At 50.8% G+C, this 22,872-nt stretch overlaps 1 protein-coding gene across 9 annotated transcripts in view; it reads left to right on the top strand.

The window, feature by feature from the left end:
- Nucleotides 1-22,872, top strand: part of SFXN5 (sideroflexin 5) — a 128,089-nt gene that overhangs the window by 59,681 nt on the left and 45,536 nt on the right. For all 9 annotated transcript variants that reach the window (XM_064364237.1, XM_012475662.2, XM_021670733.2 and 6 more), the window contains 4 exons: nt 7,910-7,963; nt 8,989-9,045; nt 10,460-10,525; nt 20,967-21,057. In XM_064364237.1, coding sequence (XP_064220307.1) covers nt 7,910-7,963; nt 8,989-9,045; nt 10,460-10,525; nt 20,967-21,057 — 268 coding nt within the window. The remainder of the gene's footprint in view (nt 1-7,909; nt 7,964-8,988; nt 9,046-10,459; nt 10,526-20,966; nt 21,058-22,872) is intronic.

The raw sequence follows: 22,872 nt of genomic DNA, 5'->3' as shown, positions 1-22,872 counted from the left end.
TCGCCTTGTGTGGAAGGAGCATGCTGGCTGCTCCAGCGCTTCCTGCAGCCCCATCAGCTCCTCTGAGGCCCTGCCGTCACCTGGTAGCACGGAACATTTCAGCAAATGCCTGGTCTGAAGGGGAGTGAAGGTTCCAGTCCACACCTTAGGAAAGCCCCTGGTCTGATGGAGTGGGTAAGAAAATATACGCATGCAGAAGCCACTAAAAATGCTTACCAAAATAGAAACGAGGGTGCCAGCGAATGTGCTAGGAACTGGGTCCCTGAGTGATGAAGGGAAGGGGCGAGTAAGGCTGGCAGGTGCCTGAACTGAGAAGCTTCTGGAAACCACAGTCAAGCTGCCTTCTGCCCAGGTGAACATCCCCAGCTTGACCCTGATGCTGTTCCCACTGTGCCCGGGAGTCACCTCGCCCTACTCTGCTCACCCCCTGGTGCTCAGGAGAAACAAGCTGGTTTTCTCCCAGAGGCTGGTGCCAGTTTAGTCAGCAGATTTCACAGATCCACTGGCAACCATGTAGTGTCTTATTTTAAGCTTAACATTTGAAGATGGGAACTTTTTCCCCCTTCGGTGTGTGGCAAAGAGATCCCAATTTATACATAAGCACCACAGCTAAGCCGGTGCACCAAGGCTGTCCCTGAGGCTCTGCGGTTCATCGCTCCTTTTCTTCAGGTATCTTTCCAGAAAAACCCTGCCAGCATGGTCGCTTCTGATACATGGCCTCTCCCTTCCCAGGTTTCCCCTAAGCGCAGCACTGCCGCTTCCTTGCACGTGGCCGGAGAGAGGCAGAACTAGGCTTGGCCCTGATGGTCTGGCCTCATCCTGCCCGCTCTCTCCATTTCTCCACTGCTCCTGTGCCCGCTTCCCTTGGCTGCTGTGGAATGCCTCGGATGCCAGGGCCTGGGTTTCCCTCATGGGCCCAGGGCTCTCCCAGAGAGCATTTGTGCCTCTCTCAGCCCTGAGCTCCCCACAGTGCTGCTTCCCACCCTTCCCTTCCCCTGTCATATCTGTAACTCTCAGAACTCAGGAACTATTTCCAGCCCAGAGTGCTGAGGAGGACGGACTGTGAACACCTAGTCATTGAGTCTGGTGGCCTTAGGTTAAGTCTAAATCCAATTTCTGTCTTGAGACATTAAGAGCTTGGACTTTGTACTTTGCACTTCTTCATTTTAACACACAGATGATCACTTGGACTTAGAGATGCCAGGTATCAGTAGGTGCTGGTGTAGGTCACTTCATCTCCAGGGGTAGGGTAGACCACAAAGAGTTCACTTTATGTTAGGACTTGGCATGTTCCAGGGCCCTCCTAACATCTCCCAAGCTTCCTCATCCCTCCTTTTCTTTTTTGCACATTTAAATCCCAATCCTAGTGTTCTCCCTGGCCTTCCTCTAGCATTACCGGACCCCAGCCTCGTTGACCTAGTTCACCACACAGGAGGTGTCTCTCCACTGAAGCTAGAATCAACCAATTGATATGGGGTAAACGTTAATTTGACAGAGAGATCTTCTTTAACTGCTGGCATCCTTTAAGTAGCAACACCCCCAATACACTGAAGTGTAACTTTCAGATCATTAGCCACATAAATCAGAAGACGGAGACAAAGTAGAAAGAAAAAATAGGATACTTGTTGGGTATTGGGGTACTGGGGCCCATGGCGGGTCTATCAATGACAAAGAGGAACATTTTGGAGTTGAGCAAGTCAGTGTGGCAGAAAGGGATGAGATGTAAAGACACTTGCTCTACCTGCGAGGGCTCCTGGGTATGCAGGGAGGCAACATTGAGGGGCCTCATTTCTCTGAAGCTCATGGAAGCTCTCAGGGAAGACAGACTTTCCACAGCTTTTTCCTGCTGAGATGAATGGTGCAGAGAAGGCACACAGGGTGCCGGGGAGCGGGTGATGGACCTAACCTCACTATGAGGGTCAGAGGAGACTTCCTGGAGGAAGTGATGCCTAAGCTAAAACCTGAAGGATAAGGAAGGAGGGATTAGCCAAGTAGAGGTGGGGTGAAGGGTGAGAGGGTTTATTTCCACCATTATTTTGGCAAATGAGACAGTTCTGTACCCCGTAGTCTTCCCCTGGCTTCTGTTTTACCGCCCAGTTGTTTTGATGCATACCCCATTTCCTCTCCAGATTTCCGACGCTTTTTAAAAAAAAAAAAACCCTTCTCCTGTAGTTTGAATCAGTTTTGTATGGGAGGTGGCCAAGGGGGTGGGGGCTTGCTCAGTTCTGAGTCCTGATATCATGGAACACAGAACTGTGGCAGTGGCCTTACCCTTCCTGCCTTTATCTTCAGCTGTTCATGTCCCACTTCTGTTCAAGCAGATTGAGATATTTGGGGGTGCCTCTCTCCCAGATTGAGACCTCATCTTTCTGCAGCAGTTAGAATACTCTGAAGGAGGAGGTCCAAAGTGAAGATGTGATTTTTCTTGTAGCAAGTTACCATATGGGTGCCATTGGCCCCATTCCTTACTCTGTCTGGAGACAAGGCTCAAGCACAAACTGCCCCTCTTCCTGGGCCTGTCAAGGCAGCCCCAGAGTTGGGCTAATAGCCCCTAGGTTGGGTGGGTTTGATAAGCAAGGCTGCTTAGGAACCAACATCCCTAGTGAAGACTTAATTCAAGGCATATTCATAATGGTACAAAATTTTGGATTAAAAAGGACAGTATAGCATATGTAGTAAGCCATGTATTAGCTAGCTCTTGCTACCACAGTGCCGTGTAGAAAACGTCCACAACACTTCAGTGGCATCCGTGAGCATTCATTCATTCATTTTTTTTTTTTTTTTTTGAGACAGCCTCGCTCTGTGGGCTCTGTTGCCCAGGGTAGAGTGCAATGGTGCAATCTCGGCTCACTGCAACCTCCACCTCCTGGGTTTAAGCAATTCTTGTGCCTCAGCCTCCCAAACAGCTAGGATTACAGTCATCTGCCACCACCCTCAACTATTTTTTGCATTTTTACTAGAGATGGGATTTCGCCATGTTGGCCCAGTGGGTCTCGAACTCCTGACCTCAGGTCTTCCTCCTGCCTCGGACTCCCAAAGTGCTGGGATTGCAGGTGTGAGTCACTGTGCCTGGCCCTGTGAGCATTCATTCTTAGGGATCTGCGGTTGACTGGGGTTTGCTGGTCTAGACAAAACTTGACTGAGGCAGTTCTGCATCTCACTGTGGTCAGCTGAAGGTGACCTGACCTGGGATGGACTGTGCCCTCCTGTCTCTCCTCCTCCTTAGACCAGGAATTTGTCAGGGATATCTTCTTGTGGCAATGTTAGATGCCCAGCAGGGTAAGCAGCAAGGCATGAGGCCCCTGAGGCAGGACTCAGAACTGACACACTGCCACATCCTCCCACATGCCATCGGCCAGAGCAAGTCATATGGCCAAGTGGAGCCAAAAAGAGGGGAAATAAATTCCTCCTGGGATGAGGCTGTGGCAAGGATATGGATGCAGGGAGTGGGAAATAATCTGGACCAAAGACTCAATTTCCCACCCCACCCCCCTGCAATTAGGACTTAATAAAAGGAGTCAGGAGCGGATTGTCCCAGTCCAGCAGAGGTCTTTCCCTGGCCAAGAATTATTTAATGACTAGCAGTGTTCTTCCATACCCGAGTGTGGGCCCAGCTTAGTGCTGAATGCCATTGGGAGCATCAGGAGAACAGGGAAAAGCCCTAATTTTACCTTCTGGAGCTCTGTTCCCTGAAGGTTAAGACTTGTGTTCCAAGACAAGATGGAGATGAGACGATGTTCGGTGGTGTAATGCTGACTGCAGAGCTCAGAGAAAGAAACCAGCAAAGGCCAGGAAAGAACTCCATGGGAGAACAGGAATGACACTAGCAACTGGCACCCAGGGAGTGTTTGCTGCAGGACACATGCTGAGCCCAGTTCCTTCCACACCTTACTTCCTCATAACCATCCTGAGAGGTACCGGGATTGTCCTCCGCTTGACAGGTGAAGAAACAGGCACAAAGATCTTGTGTGACTTGCCTGTGGTAACACAGCTGGTAAATGCTGGCACCAGCATTTGATGACCAGAGCCTGAGCGTTAATCACTAGGTCCATGGCAGAACACCCAAGGGGAAGGGAAACAGCAAAAGTACAGACAGATGTGCAGAGGACTCAGCTGCCAGGGGGCTGGAGCAGCAGAGAGGACTTCAGCCATGTTACGAACTATAAATGGGAGCAGAGATAGGATGTGCGATTTGGCCAAGGTCCTGCAGCAAGATAGGGTGGAGGCTGGGCTAGAAATCCTAGCTGTTGGCTCCTGTTTCCCTCTCCTTCCACTTTCCTTGGTACCAGCCACATTCTGGGCGCTCTCCACCCGTCTGCGTGGCCACGCCTGAATCGTTTCCCTCTTGGAAGAGGTGCAATCCACTGGCATTGAAGCTGGGTGGACTGGCTCCCTCTCTCTATCCATCTCTTTCTTCCTTTCCCCTGCCATGTTCTGGAAAGGGCAGCGGGAGAGAATGTGGGCAGGTTGCACCAGAGATATACATCTGAGAGCTGAAGGGAACATTTATTTTTAATTTAGACTTAAAAAGAAAAAAGGAAGTTATAAAATATCTGCTCTTGCTCCTGGGATTGTGCAGATGGTGCTGCATTTTGCCTAATAGGGAATAGGGCTGGCATCCTCGTGCTTTTGGTCCCCGCCTGACTGTAAGGACCTGGAGGGCAGGATCCCTGCTTCCCTGCCTCAGCCTCACATGGCCCCCTAAGGCTCCGTTTGGCCGGTGCAGCTCAGTGCTCCCTGTCTTCTAACCTCAGCCTCTCCAGACTCTCTTCTGGGCTCCCAAACCTCCTCTGCAGTCAGACCAGTCTCTCCACTGTCTCAGTTGTCCCTGCTCCTGTGTCTGCACCCCCTCGACTCACTCCTACCTCCGCCTTCATTATATAGCCGGGACACACTCACCCCTCCCTTCCTGAACTCCTGTTTGAATGTTAAAATTTATCAACTTTACTCACACCCAAATACCTCATTAAATCATCCTGTCATTTTCAAGTCTAGGTGTTATAAAGGATGTTCTCCTACATTTTCTTGTCTGGTTTTTGTTTTTATTGTGATTAAGGAGTGTGTGTGTGTGTGTGTGTGTGCGCGCGCGCGCGTGCATGCGGGCACATATGCGCATTCCTTCCTCTTCTCTGGCATTCTCCATTGGGAACAGCAAACAACTTGGTACACAGAAGAAGCTCCCCATAAATGGATGTGGAGTGCTGACTGGATCCCCTCTCTCTCTGTGCTCAGGGGGATGAGTTGGAAAAGGAGCACCCTAAAATCAGTCAGGGCCCCCAAGCCAGGAACCAGGAGACCTGATTCTCTAGCTTGCAGTGAAGCCATGGACAGATTGCTGAATTTCTCTAAGCCTCAGTTGTCCCATTTGCAAAATATCAAAAGTAATGTCTGCTTTGATCCCCAGGGTTAGTATGAGGATTATGGTAAGTGAAATGCTTGGCAAAATCTATCAGTCAGTCCATCTCTTTAAGAAAGAATGAGGATACTTATAACAGTTAGAGGTGGCAGCATGGACCCCACACCCATGTTAGGGCAGGAGGTTGGGATAGGAGGTGGGGGTTGTCCAACAAATTAAAAGCTCACTGGTCACAGAGCCATGGGCAATGTGTGTGTGTGTGTGTGTGTGTGTGTGTGTGTGTGTGTCTGTGTGTGTGTGTGTTACATAGCCCGGATACTAGTTTAGTTTAGACCTCCAGTTTGTTCTGGAAAATACTTGATGTCACTTTTAAAAATGCATGCCACTAAAGATAAATCAAGTGAAGATGAAAATGAGACAAAGAGAAGGTTAGGAAAGGGAAGATAAAATGAAGCCAGAGTGAGGTTTGGATACAGAATCTAGCAGTGTGGGTCTGTACACTTGGCAGATATGGCCATGGAGAGCTGGCCTGAACTTCTTGATGGTGCAGAGAGACTCAGTTAAATGGCCCAGTGTCTGCAAGGCACACCAGTTACTCAGATGCACAGTTTCTGACACTGAGACTGGAAAATCTTTCCCCTGAGAGGATTATAAAGGGAACCCTGTGGTGGTGTGGGCAGTGTCCTGGACAGCAGTCGTCTGTTAAATGCAGTGAGTCCCATTGGGCTGTATCTTATGACGTTCTTGGTGGTCCAAGCACAGTTCCAGGGGTAAGTATTGATTCAGGGGAGAAGACAGTGTAGTCCATAAGATACCATGTTCAGTAGATTCCAGATCAGGGGATGACCTGCTGGGCTCCAAACAGTGAACAGCCTTATTAACTTCCTCCGGTGGTAGGAGGCAGTCAGACCTGCATACACTACACATACGAGCACATTCCCCTTCACCCACCCCCCGCCCTGTCCCTCTCCCTTCTCTAGGCTCGGTGTCCTCCCTCTGGTCTGGCTTCTAACTGGGCCCCCAGCTAGGAGGAGGTCCTTGGTTTCCTGGGATACTCCTTAGCAGATGGGATCCTATTACAGACAATGAAACCGTCTCTGTTGATTTCACACCTACTACCCAAAATCTGGGAGTAGAATTTTAAACTGAGGTCAATGCCTTCACTTCCATAGGTAAGAAAGTTAGAGCCCCAAAGGGGGTCATCTTCTGCCAGAGATCACACAAGGACGGAGCTAAGTCTAAGATCCAAGTTCCCCTGATTCCCACTTTAGTTCCCTGAGCTGCCATTGCAAAGAAAAAAAAATCAAGTTGGGACCTCATTCTGGGGGAGAAAATCTCATAATTCCTCATTGGAGCTACGAAATAGCTTTATATTATAAAATTTTATTCAAACTGATACGAGCCAATAAATATAGATTGTGTGTGTGTGTTTGCTGTTTTAAAACATTTTAATGTTTAAAACATGATTTACTAATGCTGCTGGGGATGTCTAGAATTTGATTTACTCCATATTATTGAGTGTTTATACTTGTTCCTTACAGAAATTCTTGCCAAAGAGCCATTTTATCTATAGGAATAATAAATAAGTCAATATGTGGATGGTTGTGCACATTTTTCCCATATGCAGCGGGACTTGGTAGATGTTATTTTGCCTACAAACACTCAAAAGGTAAACTGGAGAGATGCATGTGGATCCCTGAAGTCCAAGCCTTGGCCAGTGTCAAAATCAGACCGTTCATCTTGGCTTAAACCAAAAAAAACAGTCAGCAAGTCTAGGTCTTAGGTGATATTTGGGCTTTGGGAATAATGGATCCACACCTGTGTTTCCATACTTAGCCATATGTGTATGTTTGTTTATTTCTTCATTCATTCCTTTACTCATTCAACAAATATTAGAAATCTATGTTTCATTCAGTCACTTAAACATGGTGTAGGTTTTTGCTTTATGGAAATTTACAGATAACATACAAATTCCCCCAACTTGTATTTACAAAGCACTTAAGGCCTTTGAAATTATTTTTGGTTAATTCTCACAAAAATCTTATGGGATGGCTAGGGTGAGAAGGAGTCATGTAACCTGAGTGGAAACGAAGGGATTCCTTTTGTTTGCTTGTTTTTATTGCCCCCCAGTTGTGGAAATTAATGCAGCATGTCTGTTGTTAAAAAGAATACAGAAATATTTAAGTTTGTGCAAAAGTATCCTGTAACCCAGCCTCCAGAGAGATCCATGCTACAGATTTTTTCATGCTTAGAGGTGTGTGTGTATGCATGCGTTTGTGTATATGGTTATATATATAAGACGATTTTTCTTTAAATAAATAAGAATATAATGTAATTCTGCAACTATAATGTAATTCTATAATATAATTCTGCAACTTGGTTTTTTTCCATGGCACACCCTCTCCCTCAGTGGGCCTCAGTTTGTGTGGACATGGCATACCACATCAGTTTGTACAGATCCAGCTCACTCGTTTGTGGCAGTGTATTTTTTCTTTGTGAAAGCATAGGATGTTTCTTTTGCCTTTTTCAGCATTTCTTCTCTCTTGCTCATAGGTAGTCGGTCTTCTCTTGCCCAACCAGACACTGGCATCCACTATTTTCTGGCAGGTAACAGTCTCCCAGCAAACAGGGCTCCTGAAGGAAGGGCCCACACACGTAGTGGTTAAGAACTCCCTGTGCTAGTGTCTCCTGCCCCGTCCAGACCCTACACAGGGTCAGTCCACCCCCACACCTCCCCTAGCCCAGAACCGACTGAAGGAAAACTAGGACTTTGGCCCTGCTGAGCAGGTCTCCAGCAGTCCAGCATGTCTCAAGCCACCGTGTGTCACTCTAACCTCTGGACATAGGTGATGAGGGCTGCGTGTCCCTGCCTGAAACATGCTGGCTTGCCCCCACTCTGCCCCTTGGCTGCTTGTCTGGAGGCCAGTGACCCTGAGGCCCATAGCCTCATTTTGACATCAGCCTCCCCCACATCTACAGAGGATGGTAAATCCACGCCTAACCTGAGGTCGTGAAGTGCATCACAAACCCTGGTCCCTGCCCTTGGAGACAGTCTGAGGTGAGACTCCATGAAAATAGTTGAGGATGTCTCTGTGTTTGTGTGTGCAGAGAAAGAGGGGCAGGAGAAAAACCTATCTGTCTTCTAGGAGAAAATGTCAGTCTTTCCCTGAACAAAACTCCTGACAGCCTCTGTGTCTGGGAACCGGAAGTGCAGGACATGGGACTGGGAGATTTTTGAAAGAAGCGCAGGACTGTCAGTCATTCTAGGCCACTTTTTGTCCAGCAAGTCATATAATAAAGATGGTGTGACAAAGGCAGTAGGGTGTGCAGGGGCAGTGAATGCCATCATTCCAGGAGAGTTAACTGTCTCAGTATCAGGTGGACTGCTGGGGTGCACAGGACCTCATCCAGGAACCGAGAGGCTTCCCAAGATGCAGGGCTTCCAGTGCTAACACCAGCACAGTCCTGGGCAAACCAGGATGGTGAGCCATGCTAACCAGCAGCATGGGCGGCACCATGTGAGCTGGAGACTGCATGCTGTGCCTTTCTGGGGATGTGTGGCCTCCTGGGGTCCAGGTCTGGCTTCCCAGGAGGTGACCACTCCCCTGACGTCTCTCATCATTGCCTTTCAGTGGCTGAACCAGAGCCACAATGCCTGTGTCAACTATGCAAACCGCAATGCTACCAAGGTGAGCATCACTGCCCTCTGCCCAGTAGTGGGGTTCAGGATGGGAAGGCCCAGTCAGCCTCCCTACAGCGTGACATGTCACCATCAGTGGCTGCCTCTTGGTTAAGCATTGCCCTCCTCCAGATATCTTGTTTAAAATGCCAACCCTTCAGGTTGATTGGCTGACTCAGACAGTACTTGGCTGAGGTCAGCTGGAGTCTCTGGGCTGGGAGTCCTCTGGGGAGGGGCTGTTTACATGAAGTGAAGAAGGCCCATTAAATGGGAGCAGTGCAAGGGATGAGTTTCGCTGGCTTTTGGATTCTTTGATAGCTCCTACACATGGGTTTTGGATCATGATGATATCAGCTACTTGGGGACCAAATTCCCCTAAAGCTTCCTCCAAGCTTTCTGGAAGCTGCCTCAGTGTCCCCAGCTCCTGACTGCTGGCCACAAGCTGAAGAGCTGCTCCTGAGTGGGGAGGATCCAGGGCTGGTACCTCCTCCCCAAAGTCCCCTGCACTCCTTGGAGAGCTTGTGGTGGAGGCCTAGTCACCCTTCTGTTGTCCAGGAAGGGCATGCTGGGCCCCTGCTTTGATGGCAAGGCCACATCTCCCCTACTTCAGTTCAAAGGCAAAAAAGGCAGGATGCATCTAGGTCCCCTTTGGGAGCCGGTTGGTTTGCGGGTAGAGGAGAGTCTTAACATTTGCTAACCCTGGGGGAGAGGAGGGGAGTTAGGAGCTGACCTGGGCCATAGGAATTGAGAGGCCTGATACTCTCTGAGTACCCCTGACATCTAAACCTCCAACCCAGGTCTCTCTCATAGGCTTCATATATGGACATCTCTGCTTGGATGACTCCCATTTATCTTAAACTAAACATCTCTAAACCTGCAATTGTAGCACAGGACAAGTTCCTTAGCTTTTTCTTAATTGTCTGAGTTGGAACTTGGGATATATTTTTCTGTAGCGATATTGGGCAGCTATCATCTGTTGACGTGGGAGCCCAGTTGTTCCATGGGCTGACCAGGCCTATGAGAGCCTTAACCCTGGCATTTCTACCTAGAAAGCGCTCCAGGTGCCAAACAGCCCCCTTGCAACATTTAGCCTCTAAACTGAAGACTGCTTGCCCCAGCCATCAGTGGTCCTTGTTGGGCTTGCTGTTCTCCACCTCCAGCTAGCACTATCTGCCAGTGACCTTTTTACAACAGGGCAGGAGTGAAGTAGGCCCTTCAGCATCTCCCTGGATAATAGCGCTTCATATTTCTACATTGGGAACTGAGCTGAGGGTGGCTGATTCCTTGTGGTCCTGTGGGACCTCTTTTCACCCACTTTCCAGGCTGGTGGGCAGGATGCTTCTTGCTGGCTGGGACAGCTTACGAGGGGGAGTATGGGAGCTTTGGGCACCCAGTGGGCCTGAAATTCTGCCTCTGTTTTACAGCCTTCACCTGCATCCAAGTTCATCCAGGGCTACCTGGGAGCTGTCATCAGCGCCGTCTCCATTGCTGTGAGTACTCCCTCCCTTGCTCCTTCTTGGCTCTGCTGCTTTGGGGCCACCGCACTCAGCATTGCACATGGATGCTTCTCTGAGGGCCAGGCCAGGCAATGATGTGGCAGACAGGTTTCTGTGGGTGGGCTGTCAGGACAGGCTTTCCAGGCCAAGAAGAGGCTCCAGTAGACAGAGCACAACCTGGCGCTCCCTGTTTTGGAGAGCAGGTGAGGAGGTGAGGTGGTGCCTAGGGACACCAAGGCAGAGCATCTTCCTTGAGTGGGGCCGCGGTTGCCCAGCACTCTGCTTAGAAGAGCCGCTCCGCATTCTCAGTAATGTGGCTGGGGCAGGGGGCGCACAGGAATGACCCTGCAAGGCTGGCCCATGTGCCCACTCCCCTGAACTCTTGCTGAGCTGCCAGGATGCTGCTGTTCCCTCTCTGTGGCCTTACTGGTGGCACACGTCCATCCTCTCCTGAAGACCTGTCAGTGCTGAAGACAGGGGCATTAGGCTCACTCTGAGTCTCCACAGTACTTTGAGGCCAGAGCAGCTACTCATTAGGGGAGGTTCAGAGACCGAGCGTGAGCTTAGGGTAGGTGTGACTCCCTGCTTCCCAGAGAAGGTCAGAGGGCAAGTGACACAGTCAGGGGCCTGGGTCAGAGCCAGAGTAGATGCTTAAGCTGCCAGGGCCTTCTGCACACTTGTCCCACCCTGAGTCCACCGCTGTGCCTACATCTGGCTCTCTCTGGATCCCCACTGGGCTGGCCATCTATAGCTGACTCTAGAGGGCAAAGGACCCCTTCACAACTCTGTCATTTCATTCATTACACAATAAATTAATGTAACTGGTAAGAAAAAATAATTAGAAAATGAAAACCAAACAACATTCACATAGCTGAGCACAATGGGGCATGCCTGTAGTCCTAGCTACTCAGGAGGCTGAGGTGGGAGGATCACTTGAGCCCAGGTGTTGGAATCTGTAGTGTGCTATAATTGCACCTGTGAACAGCCTCTGCACTTCACCAGGGCAACACAGCGAGACCTCATTTGAAAAAACAAAAGGCCGGGTGCAGTGGCTCACGCCTGTAATCCCAACACTTTGGGAGGCTGAGGCAGGTGGATCACCTGGGTCTAGAGGTCAAGACCAGCCTGGCCAAGATGAGGAAACCCCATCTCTACTAAAAAAATACAAAAATTAGTCAATATCATGATGGGCACCTATAATCCTAGCTACTCAACCCAGGAGAATTGCTTGAACCTGGGAGGCAGAGGTTGCACTGAGCCAAGATCACGCCACTGCACTCCATCTCCCCACCAAAAAAGATAATAATAAATAAATAATAAAACTTGAAAAAAATTAGGAAAAAAAAAACCATTCAGCTGGGCAAGATGGTGTGCCCCTGTATTCCCAGCTACCCAGGAGGCTGAGATGGAAGGATCACATATGACCAAGTTGGGCAGCATAGCAAGACCTTATCTCTAATGAAAAAGAAAACATTCACATATAATGAAGAATTCATATATAATAACATTTTGGTAAAACCCACTTTCCTCATCTTTCCGGTGCCATTAAGTAAATACTGTATAATAACTGTTCACAGCTGTATAATCACCCATTGTACCATACACTACAGTTTAATTCACCATCCTTCTAAAGGAGGGATTTGGGGTTGTCCTGAAATGGCCTCATTTATTTCACTCCCACGTAGACCAAGTCATCTCCAAATAGCTGTGAAGTGGGATGTCCCATCTCATGCCCAAAATCTCTTCCCTAAATCCTTACGTCTTCACAAAAGCAAGAAGCCAGACATTGCAGACCTATTCAGATGACTCACCAAGAGACTGCTGACCTGCCACCCTACTTGCCCTGCAGCCCAGCTGGAGACTTCATCTGGGATTCTGACAAACTGGGGGTCCCTTATTCTGGGGACTTGCTGGGTGAAGGCCAAGGGCTCTCCTGAGTAGGGGAAAGGGCTTTGTCACCTCCTCCTTGTTCCTTTTGATGAGAGAAGCTGATAGTAGGCTTAGCTTAACAGATCAAAAATCCCCTTCCCTTCTTTGAGACTCGGGGTGAGGTGGGAAGAGGAGGCCACATAGGGAAGGATGCTGAGTGGCCCTGAATGGAAAGGCGTGAGTGAAGGGGATCATTGTCCTGCTGGACTTCCTTCTGCAGGCCTGGGGCACGGAGAACAAGAATTCAGTTTCTCAGCCTGGGTAACATGGCAAAATCCTATCTGGTAATATGGCAAAATCCTATCTCTACCAAAAATGCAAAAAAAATTAGTAAGGCATGGTGGTGTACACCTGTAGTCCCAGGTACCCAGGAGGCTGAGGTGGGAGAATCGCTTGAGCCCGGAAGGTCAAGACTGCAGTGAGCCATGATTGTGCCACGACACTGCAGCCTGGGCGACAGAGCAAAACACTATCTCAAAAAAAACTTTTTCTGAGAGCTCCAAGCCCTCTGTATGTCCAGTCCTTGCTGCCCCAACTGAGGGACCGTCAGCCATTCCATCCCAACACTTGCCAAGGCAAACCTAGCACAGATTTGTGTGGTATGGATTCTGAAGACAGAGTTATTGGGGGACTTGGAGCCCTCTGGGGTTCCCAGAGCTGAGAACTTGCTAGGCAGGGGCTGCACCTCACTTGGGGCTGTGCCTGTGCTGGGTACTCCCTCCTTTCTCCTCTCTGGGAGCTCCTGCAGCCCTTGAAAGGCTTTCCCCAACCACTCCAGCCCGTACCACTCTCCCTCCCTACAAGTCCTGGAAACTCCTGTCCTCCCCACTCATACTCAATTTCACCGTGTCCCCTTCCCCTCAGTGTTCTGCAGTCTCAGCCCTATCCTCACTGGATTACAAGTTAACCAGGGACAGGCACCATGGTTTCTCCCCCATGGAGAGGAGCACAGGCCACTGCCCCATAAATACTTCTTAATTAGGCCGCTGATTGATCGCTGGCCTTGAGGCCCCTCTCCTTTCCGATCTGCAAGTCCTAGCGGTGGCAACGTCCCTCTGCCTGACGTCTTCACACAGTGAGGGTCTAACTCTGGCAGATGGAGTGGAGTTTCTGACTTGGAAAATCGGCAGCTTGCTTGCTTTTCTTTTGTGTGTGTAAATCACAAAACCTCTGAAGAAAGAGGCTTTATTTTATTTTCCTTTCCCTTGTTCTCTGGAACCCCAGGTCCCATAGCCTCATTAACTGATCTCTGCTTCAATTAGTGACAAATCCCCTCCCAGGGTGAGCCTGTTAGGAGGAGATGACCTGCAAACAAGTGTCATGGCCCCAGTGGTTGGCCCAGCTCTGGCATTAATTAAAACGAGTCCCTACAAGCAGGTGGCATGGATGGGGGCCGACAGGCTGCGAGCAGTTCCTTGGGACTGAGGGCAAGTGGGAGTGGGGGCCAGCCTCTTCTGGGGGCCCTGAGAGCCCCCTCCCCCACTCAGAGGAGCCCTGACCTTGGCAAGTGACCCCGGGATCAGGGATCCCCAGTTTGCATGCCCCCAAGTGAAGTCTCTGGCTGGTTGCTGGACCACCAGGGTGGGATTAGCAGCCTCTTGGTGAACCTTCTAAATAGATTTGACAATGTCTGGCTGCTTGCTTGAGAATAAAAAAGAAATCCCGTCTTAAGTTATTTTTGAAATCTAACAGTTTGCTGTCTTTTAACAAAGGAAGCCTCTCTCAATCCTCACTGTTTTTTAGTTTGAGAGTTTGTGTTAAGTGTTTCTGTGGGCGGCCCTCCCCCGGCCCCAGCTACACGAGGGTGAGAGGAGGCAAGACCCGTTGACTCCCATCTGGGGACTGTGATGTGCCAGCACTTTGCAGGCTCTGGGGGCTGCTGGGACTAGTGTATCCTTCAAGGCGCTGAGAGGGGAAGCTAGAACGCTCTGTGGTATAATCAGAATTATGATGAAGGTGACCGAAGGGTGTGGTGGGAGCAGGGGAGGGGCCCCTACTTCACACAGGGCTGACTTGTAGGGCAGAGTGGAGAGATCCAGGGGCTGACAGGATGGGTGTTCCAGAGAGAGGGCTCGGCACATGCAGAGATGCAGAGGAGAGCATGACCAACTCCAAGCGCAGAACAGGAGGGTAGCCAGCAGGTAGGGAGTGATGGTGATCGTGAGTGGAGGAGGATCAGGGCCAGTCAAGAGGCGCTGTGAGTGCCTTGCTCAGGGGGAAGGAGGCCACACCTAGAGCCCTGCCTGGGCTCTGGGAACTGGGTGTTGCAGAGGGTGAAGGTAGAAGTGGGCTGGAAGAGAAGGGGTGGGGCCACCCTCATGGACGAGGGGCCTGGATGAGGATGGATGTGAGGCTGCAGAGGAAGACTCAGGGATGAAGGGCTGTGGGCCAGTCAGGAGCTACCTGGGGGAGCCACATGATGACAGGCACTTCATGTCCATTCCTCACACCCTTCCTTCCAGCTGGGTCTTAGCTCCCTGAGGTCTTTCCCTGTTGGGGCAATGCTGAGCTCCATTCCCAAAGGGTCTGGGCCCTGGGGGGTCCTTTCTGTGTAGGATGCAGTGACTGTTAACCTTCACTACCAGACACTGGCATTGAAAGAGGGGTTCCAGGGGATTGCTGGGCTGAACCTGTTCACCTTCCAGTTCCCATTGCTTACTGACTACTCCATATCCCTGGATAGTCAGACTGGAATGGCTAGCACTTCTGGAGTTTCCTACAGTGCACCAGGCATTATTTAAGTGTTCACCCTCATTTTACAGATGAGGAGACTGAGGCATGGAGGTGAAGTAAGTGACAGGGCCTACCCAGGCTTAATCACACACAGAGACCCCTTTTTCCTCCTGCTCGCATAAGGAAGTGAGAAGAGCCAAGTGGTGTTCTCAGCTTCTAGGTTGGAGAAGCTATTACCATGCCGCCTGGTAGACAAGTCCTTCCCCAGTTACTCTGAGAGCAGTGGGGACTGGAAGACATTTTTTGAGAGGTTCTTTAGGTGGAACAGAGTTCAACCCTCTGCTCGCCTTCATACTTGGTTCCTGGGCTTGTATTTTCTAACCATAGTCGTCAGTGGCATGTATTTGTCCCTGGCCCAGAGCATGCCCCGCCACCTGCAAGACAGGGCCTGGCTGGCTCTGTGGTGGAGGGTGTATCCCAGGCCCTCTGTTCTTCTCCAGGCTGGAGAGAGGTAGCAGGGTGACAGCACCTGGGAATCCTGGACCAGACTGTTGTCTTGCTGGGTTCAGGGTTTGGAGGGCCCATGGCACGGACCCTGTAGCAGAATCTGCAGTGTTCAGAAGCCTGCAGACAGTGACGGTGGCAGTGCGGGTCAGACACCGAAAGCAGCTCTGTGTCTTTTCTGGGTAGGAAAAGTTGTTGCCCCCTCCTATGTAGAAGGGGTCTGCTGTAATCAGTTTCCCAGCAGGCAGCCCCCAGCCCTTGTGGGGCATGGTTCAGGGGTCAGGGTTGGTCACTATTGCCAGCAAACAAGCTATTTGGTCACTGCTGGAGCAACTGATGTTTTAGCCTGTGCAGAGCTCTGCCCAGCTACTTGGCCACTTTGCTGCTGACTCCATTGCCAAGCAACAGGCTGGCTGGGGGTTGGAGAACAGTTGACCTCCGTGGAGGGTCTTGGGTCCACTTGACCACCAATGTGGTCTACCAAGTGCGCCCTCTGGTGGATATCTTTGGTACTTCAGCGATTCCTTGACCTTCCCCAACCCTTGCCCACAGTGCCCACACAAACCCCTAACCCTTGGTTACATTGTTATCCGCCACCTAAGAGGGACCCTCCTTTTAGGCATGCCCCTTACTCCATTGTTCTTTAGGGTCATTTGGACCCTCATAATGACTGGTGCAGCAGAGTCTGCAGACTGTCGTCTGAGTGCCCTGCAGACAACTTGGTATTTCATGCTTCTGATCCTCAGCTGAGTCCCGCTCCCTTCCTAGCCTCCTACTCATCCTTCAGGGCTCAGTTAAGCATCCCCTTCCTCAGGAGCCTCATGAACCTTGGGCCCACTCCCTTAAGGCACCTCCTCGTAGCAGGTAGCCAGATCCTTGCAAGCAAGCAAGCCAAGCAGTCCTGCATGGCTGTGTGGCTCTTCCAGTGCCACTGAAGGCTTTAAGTAAGTCGCCATGTGTTTTCAGACTTCACTCTGACTGCTGTAAAGAGTAGATGGTTGGGGGCAAGAGTGGAAGCAGGGGGCCTGGTTAGGAGGCACACAGTCATCCAGGGTGAGAGGCTGTGTGCCGAGTAGTGGGAGCAGGGAGAGCAAACAGCTGCATTCATGACATCTGGAAGATGCACCAAGGTGCCATGGTTACATATGGACCCGGGGAGGCTCCTGCCCAGGAATGCTCTGAGGTCTCTGGCATGAGAAGCAGAGCTGGAAATGGGCGAGGAGGCTGGGGTGTGGATGAGGAAGAGCAAGACAGCCTTCATTTGGGGTGTGAGAAGGTGGAGCGCCTAGAGCCCTTGGACACAGAGGCATCTGCCAGGCAATGGATATTCAGGCTGGAGTGGGGACGCAGATGGGGGAGAGGGATGCAGGCATTCTTCCAGCCCCATCCAGTGTCTCCTTGCTGGCCTGCAGTTGGCCCAGAAAGCCCTTGGTACTTAAGGCCATCAGCTGCGTAGCTCATGACACTAAAGATTTGGTGTCTGAAGCTCCCACCCCACCCACAGTTCCTCGTGCTGGTCGGCTCTGTTCCCATCTCCATGGGGACTGTCATGAAGCTGGCCTTTCCCCCGTTTTCCCCTGGTCTTCTATCAGCTGCTCATGGCAAATTCACTGGCCCAGTAGCCAGACCTTGGAAATAGGTGGTCAAGAAGGCCTATTGCTTCCTTCAGGATGTTGCTGATGTCCTGTGGGGCCTGAGCTCTGGTTTTCCCAGAACTCCTGTCTGCTGGCCATATGGGAAACTCTTGCGCAGAATCCACACCCTGTTTGTTTTCCCCATCTACCAAAATGGAGCTCCTGTTTGGTTACTTTCTATTTTGTGGCTTATTTGGATGCTGTTAAAACAGATCCTGGGGACCCTCAGCAGTCATTGTTCCGCATCTCATTATCTTTCCTGAACCCGATTATTAGCTCTGATTTTTCTGATCGCTAGCTGCTGTTTGTGATGAGCTGTGTGCCATTAATACCAGCTGGTTCCCTTAAACAGGACCCACCGTGCCAGGGAAAACGAGCTGGCATTCAGAGCCACCAGCCTTTTGGCTTTTTAATTTTAACAGACTCCACCAAATGTTCCAGGCCAAAGGGCCCTGAGGAACTAGAACAGACGGGCTCCCAACCCCTGGTCTGCAGCCATCTTGGGTTCCTTCTCAGGCTATGGCTGTCCTAGGTGCTGGGGTGGTAAGACCTTGGCTGGGGCCCGGGAAGGGGTAAGGGTAAGTGGCCATTTGCCTCCTCTGTGTCCAGGCCCTCCCTGCCATTGGGCAGTATAACCTCACTGACTCCTCGTGAGGTCATAGTTACATACATGCCCAGGTCTCCTCCCCACTTTGCTGGTCCCCAGCCCCTTTCTTGGGCTCAGGCATGTTGGTCATACTCTCAGAAACATGTGTGCCTCACTAAATGTCACTCATCCATGCTGGTAGACCCTGGTGAACTTCAGGGAAGGAGGGGCCAGAAACCTGGGACAAGGACATTGTTTTCTCTCTTTATTCCTCCCTACCCTGGGGTGGGGGAGACAGGGTGGGTCACTCACTCTGGGCTGTGCCAGTCCTAGCCAGGAAGAACGGCCAATAGTGGGTGGGAGGCTTCCGAGAGAGGGAGGCAAATGTGACAGCTGCTTTTCCTCCTTTCCCTCCTGCTGCTCTGCAGCCCTGCCCACCTCCAAGAGGCTATCCTGGGGAAGGGTCCCAGCCTCTCTGCTCTCACTTCCTTAAGGGAATGGCTTTTGCTCCCCACCTCTTCCAGCACTTTCTGCATCCTCTCAAATTGGCATGCAGGATTTTGAACCCAGATCTTCTGACTTCCGGCTGCCAGGGACAGGGGTGGTTCAGGGCCCTATCTTCCCTGCAGGAGTTGCCTTCTATTTTCTACCCTCTGCACACCAGGCCCAAGGTGGCCATTATCAGGGAGGTGCTTGCTATGCAGATGTGCCATTAAAAGGCATGTGGACATGAACGAATCCCTCCTTCAGGCGGAAGACAATGGAAAAGTGATAGCACCGTGGTTAGGAGGAAAGCGTTGAAACTAGCAGGCTGTGTGTTCACATCCTAGCTTTACTTGCCTCATAATAGCTGTCTATCCTTGAGCAAAATTATTTAACCTCTCTGGACCTGTCTGTATCTGTAAAAAGAGCCAACATGGTCTATCTAAAAGCCTTGTCATGGGGATCTCATTAAGATATTTCATGTGAATATGTGCTGAGTGGCCTCACGTAGGAGGTGCTCGCTGACATCTACCGAGCCCCCCTCCTCTTCATCACTACTGCCCGTCTGCGTGTCCTCCAGCCTCCTCCCACGCTTTCTCTCACTGCACTTTTTTGGGGGTGAGGGAGACCATTTCTGAGTCACTCACTCCTGGACTTGATGAATTCCATTTGTGTAGCGGGGGCAGCAGGGCCCAGTGTGAGCGGGCAGCTCCCCAGCCCTGCCCTCGATACCACTGAAGTGTGTCCGCACTGTGATGCCCCTGCTTGCCTCCCAGCCTTCCCTCAAGCGAGCTGGGAGGACAAGGACTGGACTCTGAGGATCAGCCTGAGACTGAAGATGGAGGCTGTGTTCCCGAGAGCCCAGGCTGGGTTTCCCAGGAAGCACTCTGGCTCCACAGGATGCTGTTGTCTTCCTGGGTCTCACAGTTGCAGCTTGGACTGGGCTGTTTCTGCCTTGCCGCACCCTGCCCCAACAGCAGCAGCAACCTGGCAGCCCTGAAGGCCTTCCCAAGGCTCTGCGTCTTTGCCAGCCACCCATAACATTAAGGCCAGAGCCAGGCCTGAGGGCACAGGGTGGCCTGCTGAGCCACCAGGTGTGCCAGAGCTGACAGCAGGCTGCCCCGGCCCATCAGGCCAGGAGTCCTGCCACTGCTCCTCCCCCGCTTCCCAGGAAAGACAGTGCAGGGACTGGCTTTGGCCTCTGTCTGGGGAAGCAGAGGCCTCTCAACTCAACTCCTAGTCTGGTTTCATGCGTCTTGTCATTTCTACCTCCAGGCCTGCAGTGGTATGCATTTCTCCACCAGAAAGTCCTTCTCTTTCTAGCCTAACCCCATCTTTCTCTCCTCCGCAAAGCCCCACTCCCAGCCTTTGCTGTCTCCATGCAGTCATTTGCTTGTTGGTTCCTGCATTTATTCCTCAGTCACCAGTTTATTGAGCATGTACTATGTGCCAGTGAGTGCAACCCTAAGTGGTGGACATACAAAGATGAAAAAGGTGCAGTCACCCCTCCCAGTCCAGTGACATGATTATATAACTTCATTTATTGAGGTATCTTACATGCCAAGCCTACACCCAACACTTTACATACATTCTTATACCAGCACTTGGATGTTGTAGGTATTCCCATCTCTTTTTACAGATAGGTAAACTGAGGCAGAAAAAGATGAAATGACTTACCTGCTTAAGGTCCCACTGTAAGTGACACTGGAGGTGGAACTCAGAGGTGGGCCTGAAAGAACAGGTGTGGACTGAGTGGAGGAGGGAGGCATCCCAGGCATGGGAGGAAGGCTCACAGAGCATCTGATGAACAGCAAACTGGACTCTCGGGGTTGAACGTGGGGTTTGGGGAAGTGGGGAAGAGGTTATGGAGGCCAAGGCCGCTGTGCGAAGGGGGTGACACCTTCTCAGGCAGGTTGGTCATAGAGAGGAGCTGATGTGGCAGACATGAGAAAGCCTGTGCTTTAGAAAGATGAAAGGGTCAATGGGATGGACTGGATGGACTGGAGTGATGAGGCAGGCAGGGGCTGGGGTGAGGCGCCTGGCATCCTGGGCCAGGTAACAGGAGTGAAGGTGATGACAGTGAGTCCAGGATGTCTGTCTCACCCTCCGTCCTGCTCTGAGCTATGCTGCTTAGTCCTGCAGCCTGTGGGCAGGTGTGGGGGTCTCTCTGTCCTGAGTCCTTATGGTCTGGCTGGGCCCAGACCTGGACCTACTGTGGGGTTTCAGAAAGGTGGTGCTTAGGGGCTGGGGTGGGAAGGAGGCCTTTCTATGCTTACATTTATTCATGGAGTATATATCCTTCTAGCAGCAACCGCCACGGCATCCCATCCCTTTTCCCCTCTGCAGCATGTGTGTGAGTGTGTAAATGTGTGTGTATGTGTTGATGCTTTACCTTTCTCCCTCTTTCTCATGGGCCAGTTACCTGGGATGACTGGGCAGTGGTACTTTAAACAGCCACACTGGACCTCTGCAAACTCAGGTGATGCTGAGGATTAGGTGTGTGAGGCGCAGTTGTGGGAAAAGATGACATCCCCCACTCTCTGGTCTTCCTCCAGTCCAGCCCCTCCTCCCAGAAGCCACTGCAGCCTCATGTACTTTTCCTGTGTTTTTATTTTTTCTTTCCAAGGTGGGCCTTAATGTCCTGGTTCAGAAAGCCAACAAGTTCACCCCAGCCACCCGCCTTCTCATCCAGAGGTTTGTGCCGTTCCCTGCTGTAGGTAAGACCTGTACAGCACATAGAGATGTGTACTGTGGGTGGGTGTGGTGGACCGCGGGGCTCCCGGGAGACAGATGACCTTTCTACACCTCTCCTGATTCCCAGAGGGCACCCGGCTGGGGGGATTGGCACAAAATATGTAGCTAAAAGACAGGATCGTGGGGTCCCACTGACCAGCTCCATCCTGAGATTCTGCTTTTAGCATAGGGATTCTTAGCCTGAGGTCCCAGACCCCCAGGGGGTCAATAGACAGAATGCCGCACATCCCATGAGCTTGGTCTGGGAAGAGATTTACATTAACCTCTAACTGCATTTTAACATTTCCTTCCATGACGAATGTAGGCAGCAAACCACAGTCAGAAGCAGGACCTGTGACTTTGTCACCAGTAGAAATCACAGATGTTTTCATGGCACATTACAGTTGTTGCAGAAATCTTAAAATATCATTTATGCTCAACACTAGTTCATATTATCATTTTTTTTTTTTGAGACAGAATTTTGCTCTTGTCACCCAGGCCAGAGTGCAGTGGCATGATCTTGGCTCACTGTAACCTCTACTTCCCGGATTCAAGCAATTCTCCTGCTTCAGCCTCCCAAGTAACTGGAATTACAGGCATTCACCACCACGCCCAGCTAATTTTGTATTTTTAGTAGAGACGGCATTTCACCATCTTAGCCAGGCTGGTCTTGAACTCCTGACCTCATGATTCACCCGCCTCAGCCTCCCAAAGTGCTGGGATTACAGGCTTGAGCCACCACACCCACCCGCTAATTCATATTTAATACATCAACTGATAGATATTGTTTTTAATTCTTTAGTTAAAAAGCTCATCTATTACTATATCACAGTTTAAAAATAGTTTGATAATTTCTTTCAGGATGATCCCTTTGTGATCCTATATTCTTTGTTTTATGCATTTAGAAACATTATTCTGAGAGGGATAGGTACATAGGCCTCACCAGACTGCCAGAGTGGTTCCTGGCACGAAAGAAGGTTGGAAGCTTCTGCTAATATAGGTTTCAAGACTTTGGGCATTGTGACCCTCTAGGTTTCAGAGGCCTTCGCTCTACACAGGTGATTGTGGGCACACAGGTATATGTGGAGGGGATTTCTCCTGCCTTCAGCTGCATCTTTGCTGAACTCGGAGTCTATGAGCTCACGATAGATGCCCCAGGCCGGGGCCTTGGAGATACCACAAAGGCCTGCCTGGCCCTTAAGAAGCCTACACCTTGTTTGGGGAGAAGGACAAAATAGCGGAAGGAGTTTTTAAAACTAAAAAGAAATAATATTGAGAGCAATGTAAGGCAGTGCATAGTTAGTTGTCAAGAGAGAAGGATAAACCAGTGCTTGAACCGTAACACTGGAGCTCCCCATCTGTGCCCAAGGACGATGGGGACAGGCCCTACACAGGGCATGAGGACCCATGCCCTCTGTGGCACCAAGGCACAGTCTGAAGAGGCAGAGTCAGACCCAGGTTCACGGTCCTGACCCTGATCATCATCTCCAGGGCCCTGCTTCTCAATCTGTAAAATGTGGGCACCAGTACCCACCTTCCTACAGCCCAGAGCTCTGGGAGGAGCAATTGAGGCCACAAACAAGTTTCAACTGAGGAGAAGGTGCTTTGAAGCACCTGCAAAGCCCCTGTGAGAGGGTGGGAAGTCATTGCTGGGCAGTCCCACCCCTGGATGGCCCAGAGGCTAATGAACTCCCAGAACCAGCCACCTGGCTCAGCCTCAGCTGGCCCAGATAATTGCTATGGCAACTCCACACTTTTAATGAACTTTCAGCTATTTCTGTCGTGGGCCATTAATGGAA

This window comes from Aotus nancymaae, unplaced genomic scaffold, assembly GCF_030222135.1.
Source record: "Aotus nancymaae isolate 86718 unplaced genomic scaffold, 86718_ANA_hifiasm-v0.15.2.pri h1tg000057l, whole genome shotgun sequence".
NCBI lineage: Eukaryota > Metazoa > Chordata > Mammalia > Primates > Aotidae > Aotus > Aotus nancymaae.
This window is presented reverse-complemented; position numbering and strand designations above follow the sequence as displayed.